This window comes from Notamacropus eugenii, chromosome 2 (genome assembly GCF_028372415.1).
Source record: "Notamacropus eugenii isolate mMacEug1 chromosome 2, mMacEug1.pri_v2, whole genome shotgun sequence".
Classification (NCBI taxonomy): domain Eukaryota; kingdom Metazoa; phylum Chordata; class Mammalia; order Diprotodontia; family Macropodidae; genus Notamacropus; species Notamacropus eugenii.
In genome coordinates, this window is record NC_092873.1 from 137,852,591 (window position 1) to 137,874,689 (window position 22,099).

Sequence of the window (22,099 nt, forward strand, 5' to 3'; positions counted from 1 at the left end):
GAGTACAAAATTTCATTTGTTTTAAATCACAAGATAAAACTATTACAGCAACTAGGTGGCATAACAGATAGTGCTGGGCTGGAGTCAGGAAGACTCATATTCCCAAGTTCAAATCAGGCTTCAGACACTCAGTAGCTATGTGGCTCTAAGCAAGTCACTCAACCCTATTTATCTCAGTTTCTTCATCCGTAAAATGAGCTGCAGAAGGAAAAAGCAAACTACTCCTGTATCTTTGCTGAGAAAACCCAAATGGGGTCACAATGAATCAGATATGACTGAAAAATGACTAAACAACAACAAAATGAAGATTAACAACCAGTGCCTTTGGTTCTTAAAGTATTTCCTAGGCAAGTTCCTTTGCAAAGAAAGAGACTTGCCAGTGCTATCAGATTATTTAAAAAAATATATGGCAACTCCATATTTTCTCTTGTGTGCCTTCCTAACCTCCACCCATAAACAATTAAAACATAATAGGATAATGGATTTAGAACTGGAAGGAAATGTAGAGGTCATTAAGTCCAAATTTCTAATTTTATGGATGAGGAGACTGGGGCCCTAGGGTCAAAAAACTAATAAATACGTGAGGCAGGATTTGAACCCTGACTCCAAGTTGAGCAGTCTATCCACTACATGGGGCAGTAATTTTTAGGTGCTAATATGAGTAATTTTATTTCCCCTTAGAAATAACAAGAGGCCTACAAAGGGCAGAGAGTTGTGAGACAGAAGTCCAAATCAGCACAGGAGGTGGTAAAAACATTATCTAGAGATTACTCTAACAGGAAGTGAATAGCCGTGTTCTCCATTTAGTTCTTAGGAAACAGATGGCCTTGCTTCTAGCAATAACAATATTACAAAATCTTTCTTCTAAAGCCTGCTTTCTTGTATTATTTCACATTCTTACAACATGCTATGAGGGATCTGTTGACTTTTGGGGTAGCCAGAGCCAGACAGAATTATCCCCAAAACTCCTAGGGAAAGATTGGAGTCTAAAGACAATTTCTCCTCACCTTCATTTCTAGGTAGATGAAATAAACATTTTATTATCACTTACTATTTGCCAGGTGCTATGCTAAGTGGTTTACAAGTATGCCATTTTAATGCAAGTATTAACAACTCCATGTATAGGGTTGTCCTTTTCCAGCGAAATGTTTCTGCTACTTTGAAAAATGTTTTCTTTTCCAAGAAAGGGTGGAAGAAGGCAAAAGTCCCTGTTGGAATATAGCTTCACTATAATGAAGCAGCATTACTCTAACCCTACCTCAGCCTCACCCTCAGAAATAGAAATCACACAGGGCAAGGGCACTGGAGATGCATAGTAAGAAGTAGTAGCCCATGGCAATTTTTCAAATCCGAGGCATTCCAACATGAAATCAATAGCGATAATTTATATGCTGGCCCTTCTTGGAAGGATTCACTGTGAGTCTCATGGTACATGAAAAATCCACTCTGAAAATTATTTCTTTCTTGAAGTTGCTTCCATACTGCCTAGTACTTACAAGAGCAGAGCATCCAGTAGTTAAAGGCAGAGCAGTTTGAGTAAGTATTTTGATGTTAAGCTATCTGAAGGATACACATTTTCTATCATTAAAGTATGAAGAAGGTAAAAGAGCTGGTTCTGAACTTTTGTCCCTTAGCAACTGAGAAAGACTGGATTGCTTAGGCTGAAAAAAGAGAAGTGTTGATTGATGGAGCACCTAAATGGGAGTGTTTTCAAAAGGGGGTTTTGAAATCATCCCACTCAACTAGGTGAAGAGGAAAAGAGGCACCTTTGGGCTATGAGAAATTCCTCAGATTTGCAATACCGGCAATGGTAGGGAATGAGAAAAGATGCAACTACACTTGAAATGGGAGCTTAATACACATTTGACAAGCTTGGATTTTCTTTAGCTAGGACAAAAATGGATTGGTTTGGGGAGTGACCTTCCTGAGCTGTGATAAAATTTTGTGCCATGCTGCACCTTCATTTTTTGCAGTGTTCCCCGAGTAGGAAGAAGGAAGGAAACAAGAATTATGTGCCTACTATGTAATAGGACCATGCTAAGAGCTTTACAAATACCATCTCATTTGGTCCTCACAACAATCCTAGGAGACATAGTGCTGTTATCATCCCCATTTTACAGATAAGGAATCTGAGGTAAATAGATTAAGTGACTTGCCCAGGGTCACACAGCAAGTATGTGTCTGAGGATGGATTTGAACTCAGGTCTTCCTGACTTCAGCCTCAGCATTCTACTGCACCATCTAGTTGCCTCTGTTTGACTAAGGTAGGTAGAGCATTCTGTATCATGCAAAGATAACTAGACTAAGACTGAGAAAATCTGGCTTTAAATCCTGATTTGTTATCTGGTTTACCACATTCCCCTGTAATAGGTAACAGTTTCTCCATTCTTTTAAAAATATCAAGTGAAACTGACTTTGCAAAACACATTTTCAGTCAGTGACATGAGAATTTCTTTTTTTTCCCCACAAGTCCAAGATAGGCTCCTTCTCCTCTCATTTTTAATATCTGGTCCTTATTATCTTTGCCATTTCTGTTCTACCAACTCTCATTTTTCATAACTCTTTATATCCACTTCTGCTTTCCATTTCTCAGCTACTTAACATTCCTAAAAAAAATGATAAAATCATCACGATGGGGTACATTGCAATTTTATGCTCTCTATCCTCAAATGGTCCTTCCCTACTACATAAGGATTCCTTTTTTACATATTTTATTTTTCTCAAATCACATATAAAAACATTTTTAACATCATTTTTAAAGTTCTGAGTTCTAAATTCTATCCCTCTCTTTCTCCCCTCTTCCCTCTATAGAGATGCTTTTAAAAAAAATCTCTTACTGGCACTCTTAACACTTTCCACATGTTACTTTTCTTTTCCACCAGCCCACAAACCTCAGCTTTTCCCCAATTACTCTTATCAAATGAGTTCACCTCCTACTCTCTCTTTTTCCTCTCCTCTAAACCTCTCCAATGCCCTTAGTTGTCCTCTCTTCCTTCCCTCCAGTTTTAAATAAAAACTGCTCACCACTCACTTCTCAACCCATTACAATTTAGATTCTAAATAGAAACGCTATTGAAACTGGTCTATCAACTGGCGTCTTCATCATTCAACGATGGGGATCTTTTTGTGTTCTCTTTTTACTTCTCTGTTATTTCATACTATGGATTCTCAGGTATAGACTGAGGTTTCTTCCACCTATGATAATGTAATCCGAGGAGTGTACCCTCCTCTATCTATATATGATATAGATGTAGAGAAGGCTCCAGATATAGATCTGTGTCAGTAACAAAGAAACAAAAACAAAACTTCAGATGTTTACCAGTTGTGGAACCTCGAACAAGTCACTTAACTTCCATTTGCCTGTTTTCTTATCTGTCAAATGTATGTAGTAGAACCTGCTCCTCAGGATTGTTGTGAGGATAAAATGAGACAATCTATAAAACACTACACAACTGTTAAAGTGCTGTATGAACGTAATGATAATGGTGATGGTAGTGATGTAAATTTCAAGAGGTTTGGAATTGTTTCAGATTCTAAATTCATTTCTCCCTGCTGCCCACAATGATACTCTTGACAAGGTGGATAATAAATACTTGTTCAACAGACAAAAATTTGAAATATTCAGCAATGAAAAAACTATACAAGTAAATGCTTTGCCAACCCCCCTGTTTGGAGAGTAAGAATATTACAGTTGATGGTATCTTCTGGTTGACTACATACATACCTTTGTATCATGTGTCAAATATCAATGTTTTTTAGAATTAAATTTGAATAAAATATGCTTAGAACCAAAACTAGACCAAGCATTATTTAATATGAAGTGGTGGTGCCTCAGGGTTAGCATTATCCAAACAGTAACAGTAGCAACAATAATATTTTATAGAGCTTCAAGATTTACTATGTGCTTTGCAAATATTATATCATCTTATCCTCACAATAATACTGGGAGGTGTTATTATCCCCATTTTGTAGATAAGGAAGCTGAGGCATACAGAATTAAGTAATTTGCCTAGGGTCATACAGGTAGGAAGTGTCTGAGGTCAGATTTGAACTCAAGTCTTCCTGATTCCACATCCAGTGCTCCATCCCATGTGCCACCTTACTTAACATCAGTTATCACCAGGCTGATAAAGCACAGACCTAGACCTTGGCTGGCAAATCATAGATCTAGACCTGAAAATGACCTCAGAATCCACCAAGCCCAACCCCTTCCTTTTACACTCGTGGAAAGTGGGGTCTTGGCAAGAAAAGCAACTTGGCCAAGGTCACAGAAATAGTAAGCATCAGACAGGGCATTTGAACTTAGGTTGTCCAGCTCCAAAATCAGTGTTATTTTCACTGACATGCTATATGCTAAATAATGGAAGTTACCAGTTGACAGGAAACTTAGAAAAGCCAGTTCTTATAGTATAACTATTGCTTCTTTCAATTAATGATTTCAGAGACTTGTAATAGACAGTAGCCAGCTGGATTTTGAGTCAGAAAGGCTTGGGTTCAAGTCCTGTCCATGGTACAATGTAGCTATTACTGTGTTATATGAGCTATGTTACACATTCTCTGGAGGGAATTTTGACATCAGAATTTTCCCATACCAGTGAAATTGCAGATCTAGACAAAAATGATAAAGTGCTGTCCTTCACATAAAATAACATCATGGCTGAACAATTGTTGGTTGTTTTTTTCCTTGTCATGGTAATGGATTTACACTAATCTCATAAGTAACATAGGCTCTCAACAATGAAATTTATGATAGCAGGAGAGAGAAATCCACAGGCACATATGAGAACAGGATCTATGATATTGACCTCATTCTTAATGTTCTAACCAATTTAACTAACTTATTTAAACAAACAAACAAAAATAGAGAAGAGAAGGATATTTCTTGGCCTGCATGGAGTATCTCAAATACAGAGGTCTCTTTTTATCTCAGGTCTTTAAGTATTCTCTCAAACTGATACTGAACTTTTATCATTTTTACTGAAAACTTTCAAGTATTCATAAGAAATTTAGAATGTGTTAGTAAACTGTCCCCTCCTCAGTGTTATCCACGTAAGCCCTAGATGAAGTTCCACTGAATTTTTATCCATTGTAATGTCCCTTGTTCATCTAGACCAGAAATATCAAACTCAAATAGAAAAGGATCCCTGTGGGCTCCATACTGACTCAGAAAACCACAGATTAAGATGATCTCTGTTGCATTGTATTTTTATTTATTTTATTATACATTTCCCAACTACATTTTACTCTAGTTCAGTCTATACATGGGAGTTTTGTGCAGCATGATGCCTGGCGGCCACGATATTGACACCTCTGATCTAGACAACTCTCCTCTGTATTCTCCTTTTTGAATTTCTATCCTCTGTCATTTACACAATAACATGACCTCTGTTCTCATTCACAACAAAACACATTTCCTATTTTGAATCCATAATTATTCAATTATTAATTATTCCATAATCTTGCTCCAAACTAGATTTTATAAAATATACTCCTTTCTTTTTGAGTGATTGTTGATTTTCTTTCCCATAGCCATCATGTTTGATTTCAGCCTAGAAATCAACTGTTTGAAATATCTTTACTACATTCCAGTTTTGCCTGGATATGACATCAGAGGACTCATCAATCAGGCCTACTGACATCGTTATTTCTCTTTATTTTCAGTGACGTCAGGCATTCCTTTATAAAGTCCAAAACAAGTAAATGCTATTGTCTTAGTTCAGCTTTTTTACTCATGGTACTTCTGATGACTCTTAAGTTTTAAAATAATCCATTCTTCAGAGGCCCACCTCTGAAACAGCAGTATCATGTTCTCCTCATCTAGTTTTTGGTCTTTGAATAATTCAAACACAGATAAGATTTTACCACAATTCTCATAGCATTCTATTGGGATGAGATCCAAGTAGGAGCTATATTATTTTAAGACAATTAGAAAGTTTTTTCTCTTTCTTGATCTCATGTTGTACCTTACATAAATTTGAAACTCTTGGAAGTTCTTCCCTTAACCAAGCTCTTTTTTCTTAAAATAACAACAATAGCTAGCATTTATGTAGCACTTTGAGACTGGCAAAACACTTTACAAAAATTCCCTCATTTTATCATCACTACAATCCTGGAAGGTAAATGTTATTATTATCCCCATTTTACAGATGAAGAAATTGAGGTAGAAGAAACTGAGGGACACACAATTAAGTGACAAAAGCTGGATTTGAATTCACGTTTTCCTGATTCCAAGCCCAGCATTCTGTCCAGTACACTCTTTTGTTCATTATCTGGTCTCCTGCATAGAGGGAGGGATAAGGGAGAAAGGAAAGAAAAAAGGAACATGAAGAATGTTAGGTGTATGGAATTTTCATGGTTTTAGCAGTAAATGAATATAAAATTGAAACTTAAATGTTCTTAGTTCTCCCTAAATTGAGAAACTCTGATAAAGACACCTTTCATACTTCACTACAGCTTTTATTATGCTATGCTTGTTTTTATATATTTTCATGCTTTCTGCAACTTTTTGGGGATGGAGATTGTATCTTATCTGCCACATATAACTCTACCTACTACAGAGTTCTCCACATGCTGTGGACACTCAATAAATGTCATGGACTTAATTTCTGACTGACAAAAAATCCATTAACAAATAAGGAAAAGAAAAGTCTCTCTGGGCTGAGCTGCTCTTTCTGAACAAATGAATGCCTCTTGAATAGGATTTGTAGTCATTGCACACAAAAGCCACGATGCTAAAGCAGCCTGAATTTCCACCATTTGTCATTTATATTCAACCTGAAATTCTGTACTCTTTGATTGGGGTCAGTACCCCATGCGCTGGAAAACTGAGAATCTAACTCAGTAAGGCTATGGGTTCTCCAATGCAACTGCTTACTAGAGAGACAAGCTGTAGTCTGAGTTTCATATTAAAGCTAGGGTTGAGTAAGGAATGTGTTAATATACAATTTGCCTATGCCTGTTATAGTTGAACAAGATGGTTTTTTCTTCCTGGGAAGTAGCACAGCGTAACAGAGTATAGATAAATTAGGAATCAGGAAATCTAGGTTCTTGTCTCATCTCTGTCACTAATTATTAGTATTAATGCTAATTACATATTTCTGTAATGTTTTAAAGCTTACGGAAGTTCTTTCCTTATGTCCCTGTAAAGTAGGTAGAACAAGTGTTTTACCTTGATGTTACAGGTAAGAACACAGACATAGAGAAGTGAGTGATCTCAATTCTGGTCTTATTGCTAATAAGCATTTCCTTTCCAGTTTTAACGTTCTTTTCGCTGAGACCTTGCTAAATTTTTTCAGCTGGGCTTCATTCCCTTAATTAGAAAAGGAGAGTGGTAAGAGTAGAGTTCCTTTATAACTCTAAGAGTTATCATCTTATTGTTGTCGTAGTTCTAAATCATTGTTTCACGATCTTCTATTGAGTTTTCCTAATAGCTTATTGCCTCTTTAGCTAACTCACCCATTCATTCATCATTTGGGGTGGGAGAAGGAATTGATCCAAGCCCTTTTAAAAAACACAACTTTTCTTATTTTTCAGGAGGATACGGAGATACTTGGTTCCAGTAAGGTTCAGACAAATGAAATAAATCTTTCTAGGGGTGGAATATTTTAGAGGTTAAAGCAATTGAAAATTGGCATTTTAGATTTTTCAAAGCAAGCTTAAATTTTACTGTTTCTCTAGTCTGATTTTACACTGAGATTTAGTTGCTTTAATTTTATGAAATTAATACTTCTACCATTTTTCTAAAAATGTGACTTTCTATCTCAACAGACCATAATAATGTAATTTTTATAGTAAGCTTTTAAAATTACTGGAATAATATCGACAACTCATTTTTTTAAAAAAAAAGATGCATTACAAGGTTGATAAGTCAGTTGCTTCACTAAAACCCATAGAGCAAGGATCCATGGATCTAGAGAGATTCATTAATAGATCTCAGGGGTCACATGAATTTGGACAGGAAAAAATATACACCCTTCCTTTAATGAGCTTCTAACTGAAATTTAGCATTTCCTTCAATTATTTAAAATTATTTTTCTTAGAAGAAGTCCAGAGAAATCTGAGATACCAAAAAAGGTTAAGAACCCTAGCATCAGAGAATTGAAAGCAGTACAGCTAACTCCATCTCACAGGAGGAAACTGAGTTTTAAAGTGGCAAAGTAACTAGCACTTGATCAGTAAAAGTAGTGTCAGAAACAAGATGCGAATCCCTGATACCCAGTCTTGTGATTTTTCTATAATGCCACATGGCTCTCACATTCACCCTTAAATATTGCTAGTGTGCTGTGAACTAAGAAACTGTCACTACCTCTCTCCACTCCCACCCGCAATACTCCCAATACTCCTGTAAGAAGTAGACTACATATAAAAAGAGAAACCTAAAGAGACTATGGAGTGTAGTGATAAGAATCCTGGACTTTGACTCAGGACAGATCTGGGTTCAAATTCTTCTTTATCATTTAATTTTCTGAGCATGTAAAGTGATCATAATAGATCATAACCACTCAGAGATGGATCTCATTACTGATCTGTACTGACCTATCCTGTTTCTTTGACCTATCCTGTGTCAGTTCTCTCCTTCTTATTCTGTTGCCTTCTATTTCCTGGAGGTTAACCCCTACACCAGTGCCAGATATAGTACATATTCCATGGAAGCTCAAGGAAAGTCATGCTTTTCTTCAAAATCAAGAGAATTAAACCACTAACTGAACATAGGAAGTTCAAGTATTTAGAAAAAGCAAAATGTTGTTGTATAGTTATACTAGATAGAAGTTTGTATTGTGTTCCATATTGGTAAAATTTGTCTATATGTTGAAAGGTACCTGTCTCTTTGTGCAGGAGAAGCATCCTGGGCATAGTATATAGAATATTGACTGGGCTTGGAGTCAGTCAGTCAACAAGCATTTCATAAGCATTATTATGTGCTAGGCACTGGAAGTAGGCCCTGGAAGCAGGAAGAAGGGTTCAAAGCCCATTTCTGACACTATCTATGTGACTGAAAACGTCATGCAATTAACATTACAGGGATTCAGAATTCCTGAACTCAATTCACTATTCTCAGCCTTCCTCATTAGGAGGGATTGCAGGCTTCCATCACCGTGCTTTTAGCATCCTTACATTATAGAGGAGGAAAGTTTAAGGGGAGTTTAAGAGACTTGAAACTAGGTTCTCTGATTTCAAATGAGGCTTCTTTTTCTTGCACTGTGCTAAGACTTACCTCATGGGGTTCCTATGAGGATCATTTCAGTTGTGTATAAAACATTCTGCAATCTCTGTAATGTCAGCTATTATTAGTATTTAAAAGGAACTGGGAATAAGAGTATGCAATAAAGTAGAGGAAGAGATAAATCTCACCACTTAAGTGCCACATCATCTTCCATCTGAATTTACATCCAATTCTTCTCTCCTTTTGCTAAAACAGAAGAAAAAGGGCCAGTCCCTTGAGAAAGTGCAGGACCAAATGTTTAAACATCTGGGGGAGGGGCCAGAGGAGAAAAGAAGGAAGCCATTATCTCTGACCTTCTGCTAGGGTGACAAAATTCAATTATCCTTTCATTAGCAGGCATCCATGATGAACCTTGGCCATAGTGGTGTCATTCAGAATGAAAACATTAGCACACCACTGACTGGTTCACTTTGAGCAGTGTTTCAGGGCTTTTCTGAGTAGTACAAATCAGTTCACATAACTGATGACAATGGCTTGAAAATATAGATTAATTAGAAATATCTCTCCATTGTGTTTTGAGTCATTAAAACAATGAAGACTAATGACGCTGATCTGTAAGCAGAATAAATAAACCCTTCCTCAAGTAAAACCTAGTTGTTCTGATTTCTGCTAAGTTTTCAAAGCCTACTTGTCCCCAACATGTACCTCCTAGGGGAGTCATTCATTTGTCTATTTTGGCTTGCTACAGTCAGCAGGAACTTAATATTTAGATCAATGCTAACACACTTCCCGAGTGTGTTGGCGCAGTCATCCCTTAACTGACTTTAAATGATCCTCTGGATCTAACAGTGCTATCTCACCATCCTAAGGTAGGTAAATAAAAAGAAGTGACAGAATTATGATTTCTTAGAGCAGTCCTTCTCAGGGAATTTCCACTACCAATACAACCCAATTCTGACTTAATAAACCATAGGAAATTGCCTGGTTAAAGTTAAGTGATTTGTCCAGACTCACACAGGTATTTGTCAGAGGAGAGATTTGAACCCATGCTTCCTGCTTCCGACTCTGACATCTAGTACTTAGCACAGTGCCTAGTACATAGTAAGCACTTAGTAATGTTTGTTGACTAACTGACCAAGTGAGCTCAGTCAGTATTCTATCTCCTATGCCCAGTATATTTCTGTAACAGGAATAGGAACTTTTTAACAAATGAACATGTTTTACATATGTGAGATGTACTACAAACATATTCCTGGAATAGCCATACAATTTATAACATTTTGCTATTTCTAAATACTTGAACTTATTTTCACTTAGTGACTTAATTCTTTTAATTTTGGAGAAAAACATGATTTTCCTGAGCCTTCATGGAATATGTATAAATGAAGCATCTGTTGTGTATTATATACAAATATTCTACTTTTTAAAAACTACTCTTTAAAAAATCAGGCTTTCTTTTTATGAATGACAATCCATGCAAGTTCCCTTTATCCCAAACATATTTTCAGCAGGATATATATTTTTAACATACATAGAACACAATCTTATCATTGGTATCTCTCTAGCATTCTTTCCTGGAAAGTGGTTTCTTGAAAATAATTACGCCCTTTTAAAAAAATATCTTCAAGTTTTTACTTCACAATCATTTTCCTGTCTACTCTCTCTCCTTTACCAAAACCCTTCCTGGTAGCAAAAAAAAAATACAATACAACTAAGCAAAATTGACCAAGTATAGCAATCTTCTGTGATATTCAGCATTCATCGCCAGCTGACCTCTGAATTCATTATTGATTTTTGCTTTTGAGTTCATCTGTTACTTTTATTTGCATCATTGTGATAAATCAAGTAGCATTTATTAAATACCTTTTATGTGTAAAGAATAATGCTAGGTACTGAGATACATAAAGACAGAAAAAAGTAGTCCTGACCTCAGGGGGTTTACATTTGACCCATATATTTTTCTCCTGTTCTAGTTACTTTGCTCTCCATCAATTTATGAAAGTCTTTTCATGTTTTTCTGAGTTCCTGGTGTCATCATTGGTTACATTTACGGTGGAAAATTATTTCCCTTTACATTCATATATTACTTCTGTTTGAAGTTTCCAGTTGTTTGCTAATATCAAAAAAAATGTTATTATATATAATGTGGTTTGTCTTTCACCAGCTTGGGATATGTGCCTAGCATGGGGATCTCTGGACAGTTTAGTCAGTATTGTTGCATAGTTCCAAAGTGTTTTCCAGAATGACTTAGACCAATTCACAGCTCTTCCAATAATGTATTTGTACATCTGCCTTCCCCTTCATGATCTCCACCATTGACTATTTCCATTATTTATCATTTTTCTTAATAGTTATTTGAAATATTTTTCCATGTGGTTTCTCTTTGTTTGCATTTATTTCTTTGAAAATATCATGATCATATCCTATCCGTTGGGGATTATGTCTTTAAGAGAAAAAATTAAAACAGTGGTTTGTGCTTATGGCAAGTGAAAGCAGTTATTAAAATTAGTGAGTACTGTTAAATTTTTCCCCACTGCATTTGCTGCTTATGAAGCTTTTCTTACAAGCTTTTCTATTTACTACGGTAAGCTGTTTTGAAAGGAGATCCAGATGTTCAAAACAGCATCTTCCTGTACCTTTGCAAGGAGATAGACAGGAATGATAATCAAATTATATTTATGTGTTATGCTTTCTTAACGTGTGTACACTGTCTCTTAGGCATGTCGAAGAGCCTCCTTTCCATAGCATACTCTCAGGATTTATTTGTTCATGTGCTGATTTTCTAAGAAGTCTTTCTGTGCTGTTGCCTAAAGAATTTAGGTTAGGATAATTCTTCCCATCAGGAAAGACTGAGGGAAAAATCCTTATCAAATTATCATGAGGATTAGAAACCGTAGCTTCAGCATGGTGTAATGGAGGAAATGCTGGCCTGAAGACTAGTACTGACCTTGCACCCTGGGAGTAGCTATATCACCTTAGGCCAATAGAGAAGCAAGATGCCCATTAACAAATGAGAAAGCCTTATAAATCCGGGGCGGGATGTAGCCTTTGTCTGGGCCTCAGTTTCCTCATCTGCCAAATGAAAGAGGGTACTGGATGACCTCTAAGGTTCTTTATGGGTCCAACATTCTACGACTGCCTACCAAATTAGGCCAGCAAGTGCATAGATTAAGAATTTGGGACCCAGAGAACCAGGAAAGGTTTGTTTTGCATCTGTCCACAAATGACATTGCAGTTGATGTACCATTAACAACAGCTGCTAGAAGGACAATCACAACCCAGAAACAGTGGTCCTTGGCTTTTAACCGTGCAATGAGATTTTACCTGTGAGTGACCTGAGGAAAAGAAACCCAACAACAACCCCGAAGCTCTTACTGAGTGAATGACATCAAGGCTTCAGTTTAATGGTCAAGAATGCTGGGGCCTGGAGTCATGCTGCATACTAATTCTGTTTGCTGAATGCGAATTCACAGCAACTTACTTTCCCACTGCAGTGCTGTGTCCAGTGAACCCCCAGGAAAGAATATGTATTGAAACCATGCAGCCCAAATATATATTTAGCAAAATTAATTGTTTTTATGCCTTAAATTGATGCTACTTGGGAAAGCAAAAAGCAATTATCATGTATAGCTAGGCTGGTATCTTTAGAGTTTATCAGTATCACCATCCCATAAGTGTGAATATAATATAGTACCTATAGCTGTGATATTTTATCTTTACCAGGCTTTACGTAGGGTCCAGCATTGCCATTGATTGAAATAATAATAACTTTATGATATGCTGTGGGTTGAGAATGCTTAGCACTAGTAAAAATAGACTCTGATTTTTTCAGGGACATAATTGTTGTCAAAGACATAAGTGATGCTTCAGGAATTTTTATGGTTGTTATATGCATTTTAAAAAATGCCCTGTGAAAACTAGGCCCTGTGTATTACTAATTTATTTCTGTTCAGAGGGGGAAATTAGATGATGAAAAAACAAAAAAAAAATCAACAAAAAGTATTTTTTGTAAAATATTTTTTGTAAAAATATCTTTTTCTATGTGAGCAAGGGCAGGGACATTTCTGCCCTGGAAAGCAAAAAGTACAAACCACCTGCTCTCCAAACACTAAGGACCTGGGATTGGATATGACCCTAGTATTTAAGCCAAAGTTCTACATCCTCCTGGATCAGGCCAAACTCACACATGGCTAAAGCCACATCCCAAAACAGTGTGGGAGAACGTATACCTTGAAGAAAACTTTTATATGGAGCATGCATTTCAGGTCCAGTGTTGAGAATTTTTCATGCCAAATATGATACTTGAAGCCCTAATCTTCTTAGGGCTACCCTTGGCACGTAAGACAAGGTAGTCCTTCCTTTACAATCTCAGCATGTTCGGTGCCAAACGTAGTGTCTGAGATCTCACCCTGGAGTAATACAATATTTATGACTTACAGACCTATTCACATAATCTGATAATTAGATGATATCTCAATGTCCATTTAGTTCAACCCATACATGAAAAGAATTTCTGGTGTAACTTACCTCATAAATAGTTGTCCACTGTTCAAAGAATGTTTGAAGAAAAAATTATAGTCACTCAAAAAATGCTGTTCATATAAAATATATTTTAAATGTATACATACTATCACAGTATAATGAATGCAGTACTTTATTGTATTCTGTTTTGTCATCCATTCATGTGATGGAGAGTGAACTCTGACCCAGCAAATACCAAAACTGACCATCATATTCACCAGTTCCATTTCTGTGCAGACGACCCAGTTCCTGACTCATGTCTCTCAGCTTTCAGACCTGTTGTGTGTCATGTTTCTAGCCTTTCTCATAATTCTCTATCCTGATGCCTAAGCAAAAAGTGGTATCTCAATGTCTGTTGACTGAGGTTGATTTTCCTGCAGTGGCACCACTTACAAGGCATTGGGTGCCCTCAATATTGTGTTCATCCTATACTTTTCAACATCTTTTGTCCACTTTTGCTTTGTTCACCAGGTGTCAAAGAAACCTCTGGAGACTCAATGTCTCTTAGATTCCTACAGATGATTTTGTTACCTCCCTGCTTAGAGGGCTCTTCTGGCATATATTAAATATTTGATTAACCCACATCTGGTTGTTATTCCTATCAATCAGCTACATTCTTGAAGATGTAATGCATTTCCAAGGTGAAATATGTTTGGGAGGGAAGTGAACTGTGTATATGTGAAAATGACTTCTATGTTTCTCAGTGTGTACATTTAAAATCAGTAGACCTCATAAGTTCCAGAAAAATAGAAACGTTATTTTTAGTGGTTAAATTAGGTTTCTTTCCACAATCAATCCATGTCTCTTACTTTTAATGTACATCGTATTCATGTAACAAAACAATTTTGGATTAATTCAGCATTGTTCTAGGTGCCTAGAATCAATGATTTTTTACATGTACTAAAATGTCTTAGAATAGGGGTGGAGAGAAGGCATTGAATGGAATGGGAAAACAGTTAAAATGACTGGGTGAAGAGGAAACCATGGTGTAGAGAGGTGAGTGCTCCTTCCAAGACTAACCTCTTGGCTAGTTTAGAGGGTAGGGGGCAAGGGTAGCAGTAGGATCATCTGGATGGAAAATATAAATAAGCAAGTCTTAAAATGATCAAATCTACATGTATCCAAAAGATCTCAATATGTTGGAGCACTTAATCAGGTCCAGTAAAAATCCTAAACTTATCAATTAAAAATCATCTGTATAATTAGAGGATAAGGGCTGACATGACTAGAATATATATGAAAGAAATTTTAGTGTTCTACAGCAATGAGAAATGGTTGCCTCCAAAGCTAATGCAATCTTTAAGAAACAACAGTAATAAGTTGTTCTAATGCCTTTTGCTTTTTTAGTGTTTAATTGATTTTCTTTTTTCTACATCATTATCTTTTTACAGAGATATCACTGTTTTTCTAATGCCCTGGTAGAAGGGCATTCCCTCTTGTAAGGAAGAAGTACAATTAAGCAAACACTAACAAAAACTAACACTATCTTCTTTTGTAAGATTGCTTTAATTTAAGATTGCTATCTGTGCTTGTATTTATCATCCAAGTGTCAAGCACAGCACTTTATAAATTCTTGTGGACTTGACTTTTGTTTTTAAATCAACTGTATTACCCATCTTTCCTCCCTAGAGAATGATCCTGTATAACAAAGATGAAATAAAGAAAAAGTTCAGTAAAACTAACCAACATATCCACCAAGTCCAATGCCATATGTAATATTCCATGCTTATAGACCTCCACTGCTACACAGATGTGCATTCTCACATCTGTCCTCTGGGATCCATTATTGATCACTATTATACAATACTATTCAGTTTCATATCTTTTGGTTATTGTTGGTTTTTTCCATTTACATTGTTAGTAGTAATTGTGTATATTTCTTTCCTGATCCGCTTTCTTGACTTCACATCCTGCAATTTTTTCCATGCATCTCTGTATTCATCATGTTCTTAGTTTCTTATAGTATGCCAATCTCTTATTACATTGATGTGCAACAGCTTGTTTAGTCATTCCCTAATTAATAGGCATCTATCTGGTTTCCAGTAGCTTTCTACTACAAAAAAATTGCTTTTTATCTTGGTGCATATGATACTTTTCTTTTTTTCATTTACCTTCTTGGGGAATATGCCTAGTAATGGGATCTTTGGATTAAAGCATATGGACATTTTAGTCAATATCCTCATATAATTCTAAATCATTTTCCAAAATGGCCAGACCAATTAATTCACAGTTCCACCAAGAGTATAAAATGAATGAAATATTAAGCTACTTTAGAATCAGCCTAATGTTCTAAAACAAAAGAGGCAATAATCCCACTAAACTCTGCCCTGGTCCAATATTAGGAAAGCTATAAACATAATTGTCTACATCAATAATAAAAACAACAAAATTCACCAGATTATATTAAGAGATTCATAAAAAGTTTTTGACAAAATAACACTCATTCATATTAAACACTGGAAAGCATAGGAATAAATGGAATTTTTCTTAAAATAGGTAGTATTTATCTGAAACTAGAAGCATTCATTATCAGTAATGTAATAAACTAGAAGTCTGCCCAATAAGACCAGAGGTGAAGTCCATTATCACTACTGTTATTCAGGATAGTATTAGAAAATGCTAGCAAAAGCAATAAGACTGAAAAAAGAAGAAACTGAAGAAATAAGAATAGGCAGTGAGGAAACCCAAGTATCACTCTTTGCAGATAATATGATAGCATATTTATAGAATCCTAGAATCAACTAAAAAACTTGTTGAAATAATTTTAGAAAAGTTGTAGGATGTAAAATAAACTCACAGAAATAATTTCTATACTCTACCAACAAAACCCAGCAGGAAGAGATAGAAAAAGAAATTCCTTGTAAAATAACTGCAGACGATATAGAATACTTGAGAATCTACCTGCCAAGACAAACCCAGGAACCATATGAACACAATTACAAAGCACTTTTCACACAAACTCTGCTGTGGTCTGACGACATCTGTAATTGTGTATAAGTTCTGCAACTAGATTTTAGACTTTTAGGTGGAACCTTTTTAGAGGATGGCATCCTTATTGTGAGGGAAACTCGTATCTGATGAGGGAGACAACAGAAAAACAAGGTACAAACAAGATATATAGAAGATAAAGGGGAATAAATTTAAGATGCAGACTAATTACATAGGTAGGCTGAATGTTTATCAGTGTCATTGGTTTTAGGAATGTGGAATGTTTAGAAGAGGGAAGAGAAAAATAGGAGGTTGTAATATTGTGAAAGAAAAAATTATTAATACTCTACCCAGTCTTTTAGGCATGTCTGCCAGAAACAATTTGAGTTTATGTTATTCCCTACCCTAGCACTTTTACTTTGTAGAGAGATGTCCATAGTTCCCAATGCTCTCCCACAAGCCTCCCCACTCCAAGACAATTTAAGCTTACATAGGAATCCTGAAGGAAAATATTATGATGTATTAAATAGGGTTCCAGGGTTAACATTCTGAAAATCCTTTCTCAGTATCTTCCCTTATCATGGGCCTGTAGTGTTTTCTTGAAATAAACAAAGGGAAATTCTCCCTGAAATCAATAAGTTAACCTTTTTTTAATGAAGCAGAGTGGGTCAGAGCTGTTGTTATCCTTTGTTTGCAACTTTGGGGAGGTGATGCCATGAATTGGATTCAAATGAAGGGGGGCTGTGCAAAGTCACCAGGCTCACTCTCTCCTAGGGAGCCATCTAGACCCAGTGCAAGATATAAATCAGGACAACTGGAGATGGCCCTGGATGTAGTGGAAGACCTTGGCCTTCTTAAGCTAAGGTCTTTAACAGATCTCGGTTTAACTGAGATGGAACTCATTCAGTGATTAAAGCTACGTAAGAAATGAGGCAGAGAATGGCCTCTTTTACCTAGTCAAAAAACAAAAAACAAAAAACAAAATCTGTGAGAGGAAGACCCTCACGGTTCTGGCCGAAACAGAAACAACTATTATTTATATTCTCTGAGCCGTATAACTTTAGGGGATGGGAATGGAGAGAAACCTTTAAAGAGTTAATATTTCAATCACTGCAGGTGTGAGGAAGGTAATGGTTTCTAAAAAAAGCAAATAGTAATAAATAAATTACTTTCATAAAAGTAATTCTAAAGACTAGAATTATTCTTTGCTCAAGGTTTTGGTTATTACCCTTTATTTATTTTTATAAGTTTTACTAAAAAGGAAAATTTTAATGTGCTTCCACTTTCATATGCTTCAAGTATTTGAAGAGTTGTTGCATCAGTCTTTTATCAAGTGCCTGCTGTATAAAAGACATAGTACTAAAGCTGAACATGCAGAGAAAATCAAAAGGTAAAAGACAGAAGCTTCTGAAGAAGCTCATGTGTAAGAAGGGAGACAACAGCAAACTATGTACAAACAAGATACATAGAGGATAAATGGAAATATATTTAAGATGCAGACTAATTATATAGGAAGGTTGAATGTTAAGAAATAATCAGTGCACTTAATGATTACGTTTTGGGAAAGGAAAGAGAGGAGAAGGCTTTTCTTTTGTTGTGGTAGAGCATGGAACTAGGACTCAGAATGGAATTTATAGAGAGGTACATTTTTGTCATTGTGAGAAATGCATACTAACCATGGAATGAGCTCCTTCAGGGGTTAGTGAGTCCCCATCAATGGAAATTTTGTCAGGGGTTCATGCCTCAAGTATGAATTGGACAAGATGAATTTGGATGTCCCTTCTAACTGTGAGTTTTTAAGATTCTAATTACCTCAACCCTCTACTTGAGTTTTTTAGTCTCTTTAGAGACAAGCAAAGAACACATTGACAAACCCAAGGACTTAATCCCATTCCTACCCCTATTTATTCAGGCTCTTTTCTAGCAGGAATTACATTCCCCAAAATGGAACCATTAATGAACAGAATAGACTTAATACCAAAGTTGAAGTACAGACTTATTTTATAGGTCAGTTATGGGTAAAGGAATAATCAGTATATTCAGAATGATTAAATTACATAAGAAAAGATGCCATGAAATCACAGTTGCATATTGCCAGTGACTCCATTAGCTTTTCCAAATGATCTGATTAGGACATACTGAAATGTAATAACACAGAAGCAATGTATTAAGTACCTAAAAACACTCATGATACTTCTTTTTAACTAGGCTATTTGCCAAACCCTATTTTATACTTTGCTATTGCACCTTAAATGAGATATTCGTGAAGAAATGTAATCCTGGATCATTTTTTTTCCTTCTGTAGGATACTTGTACTTGCTAATGTGAGCTTAATGTCATTTTAGTAGATAAAACAACAAAGAAGGAACAGGGTAATAGATTTGTACTAAGGATTTTTCAGGTGTCTTTTTTTAAGTGATGCCTTAAATACTGAACAATCATTAAAGGTGTCACTTACCTTGAGGTAAGGAGTTATTTGATTTTTGTCTTTGTATCCCATAGCCTAGCATAGATCCTGGACACAGTAGTCATTTAGTAAATTCTACATCAACAAAGATTGAATAAGCACCTACCACATGCCACACACTGGAGTAAATGTTGGGAATACAGGGAAAGGCAGGTTCAACTGAAGATAATCAACATAGGGAAAGATAAAGAAGAGTTAAGTGATGGCTAAAGCTTAAAGGAAGATACAGAAAGGTTTCTTGTACAAGTTGAAATTTATATAACAGGGTGACATGGCCAGATATGAATTTTAGAAAGATTAATTTGACAGCTGAAGGAATGATGGTTGGGACTGGGGAGACACATGAAGCAGGGAGACTAACCAAAATGCTACTGCTGTAGTCCAGGAGTGAGGTGATGATGGTATACACCTGAGTGGGGACCATCACCAGAGGAGAAAGGGGAGCATGGAAGAGTGATATAAATTGATTAAAAGTCTTTTGAAGGAAAAAGTATTCTCCCTGCATATTCAATATGAGTCTTTCTGTCTTCTACAGGGCATTTGTACCACGACTACTGCATTTTTGCATTTCTTCTTCCTAGCTTCATTCTGTTGGGTACTGACAGAAGCGTGGCAGTCATACATGGCTGTAACAGGAAAAATTAGAACTCGACTCATAAGAAAACGCTTCTTGTGCCTTGGATGGGGTAAGCACTTTTATTAAAAAATTATTCTTTCTATCTCATTAAATTGAGTTTAGAGGGTAAGATTTTGAAATAGGACCATTTACTTTTTTTTAACTTAATTGATTTTTATCTTTGGAGATATTTGGGGATAGAAATCCTGTACATGATAATAGTTCATTCTGAAAGTCTGTTCATCACTTGTGAATTGAAAATAAGGAACAAGTTTCAAAATTACCTACATAGGTGGCCAATTACAGTTTTCCCAATGCACATGCTGCAGGACCTGGAACTTGGATATGCAGAAAAGGAAATGGCTTCTACAAATTTATTTTTCCCTAGAAATGTAAAAACTCTATAATATTTTAAGACGCTTGGCCTTTATGTATGAGAGGTTAGGTATGAATTCCAATTAGGTGTACCAAAAAAAATAACTGTGAGGAAAAGCTTGAAAGTGATTCAAAAACTAATTTTTTTATCAAAAAGAGGAAGCCAGCTAGAGAATCAGTGGGATTCCTCGTTGATGGTGAGTGCAAGGAGAACTCACAGATGAAAAGGAGTTGGATGACAGACTGAATAAATTTTTTGCTTCAGCATCCACTGAGAAGGGCATTAGGGGAATTCCTACTCCTCAATTTCCTACCACCAAAATAGATAGGTTGCAGTTATTGACAATATTTGGAGCTAAATTTACAAATCAAATGGAAACACATGGAAACACCAAGTGGCATCTACCAAAGTATTTTGAGACCACAAAAGAATAAAATTAAGGGAACTGGCCAATGTATATTAATGATGGTTACTATGACAAACAGTTGGTAAAGTTACTTGTAGTGAGGATTCCAGAGGGAAATTAAGGAACGCTGTAATAGTGAATCCCACTCTATATACTGGCAACCTGGTGTTGTTGATGGTAAAGGGTAGGATTATGGATGCTTTCTAAAGTCAACATTCAAGGAAAAGTGCTATCTGGAAAGTAAACTGCGACTGTCATTTATTGGATTTCATTGAGAGGTTACATAGCTATGTAGATAAAGGAAGATTTACTTAACCTTTTTTTAAAAAAATTCCATCAAGGTTATTAAAAATCACAGATGAGTCAGAGAGAATATGTCATAAATAGGGAACCCATCACTTCTCTGGATGAAGAAATATATTGATTAGGGTTTCTTAGGAATTTCTACTCAGATTGACTTTGCTTTCGTATCTTTATTAATCTATAGTACATCATGAAACCTCCACGTTTGTATATTGCTGAACAGTTCTGCATTGTGCCCTCTCCACCAAAAAAAAGAATCACTTTACATAAGTTTTGAATTGATTTATCTGTATAAATTTTGTTTCCCACTAGTAAAATATAATTTGGGGGGCAGGAACTTTAATTTTTTGTATCCCCAAGTCCTGGAGAAATGAACAAATTAAACAGTTAATACTTATCGAATGGATGAATGAATGAAGAGGCTATATAGTGGGAAAAGATTATTCAAAGACTGATCTGTCTTTACAAAAAAGTGGCAGATGAGTTTTAATGTAGGCAAGGGTAAAGTAATGAATGTTAATGAATAAACATCAAAATGATATGCATAAAGTTATAAGCTATATTAATCATACTGCACGAAAAGGAACAGGAAACTATTTCTCATTCCCCTCCCCCCACTAGTAGAATGTGAGCAGAAATGGTTGCTTTTTTTTTTTTGTCTTTGTGTCTCTAAGTCCTAGCTAAATGAATAAAATACAAACTTAATGCTTGTTGCGTAAGTGAGTGAGTGACTGAATGAGTAAAAGCCTTTCTAGTTGAAAGTCTATCTTTTGACAAACAGTGTGAGTAAAAAAATTAAAAAGTGGCTGGTGATTTTTTATGTGGGCAAGTGTAAAGAAATTTTTTTAATGGTTGAATATCCAAATTATATGCATAAAATGAAGTTATGTGTTATTAATGCTCAGAAAGAAACCAGAGAATCATTGCTCATTATTTAATGAGGACATTGGTCCAATGTGACTGTGACCAAAAGGGCCAATAAAATGTGAGATTATCAAGAAGGATACAAAATAGAAAATAGTATCCTACTCATGAAACTAAGAATGCTATGCATTGCTGAACTTTCCAATTCTGGAATTTCAAAATTAACAAAATGGAATTAGAAGAACTCTAGAAATTTCCCAAATTGACTATAAAGAACATATGAAGGAAGATGCTATCAGCATCCAGAGAAAGAATTGATAAATAGAACTATGTAAATCAGGTGTGAAACAAGGATATCCCCTGTCACCAATGTTATTCAGTATTGTATTGGAAATCCTAGCAATAGCAATAAGATAAGAAAGAGAAATAGAAGGAATCAGAATGGGGAATGAGGT

General features: G+C 35.8%; 1 protein-coding gene across 4 annotated transcripts in view; it reads left to right on the forward strand.

Moving 5' to 3' along the window:
- Window positions 1-22,099, forward strand: part of ADGRB3 (adhesion G protein-coupled receptor B3) — an 897,850-nt gene that overhangs the window by 790,507 nt on the left and 85,244 nt on the right. For all 4 annotated transcript variants that reach the window (XM_072642564.1, XM_072642566.1, XM_072642567.1 and 1 more), the window contains exon 21: window positions 19,615-19,765. In XM_072642564.1, coding sequence (XP_072498665.1) covers window positions 19,615-19,765 — 151 coding nt within the window. The remainder of the gene's footprint in view (window positions 1-19,614; window positions 19,766-22,099) is intronic.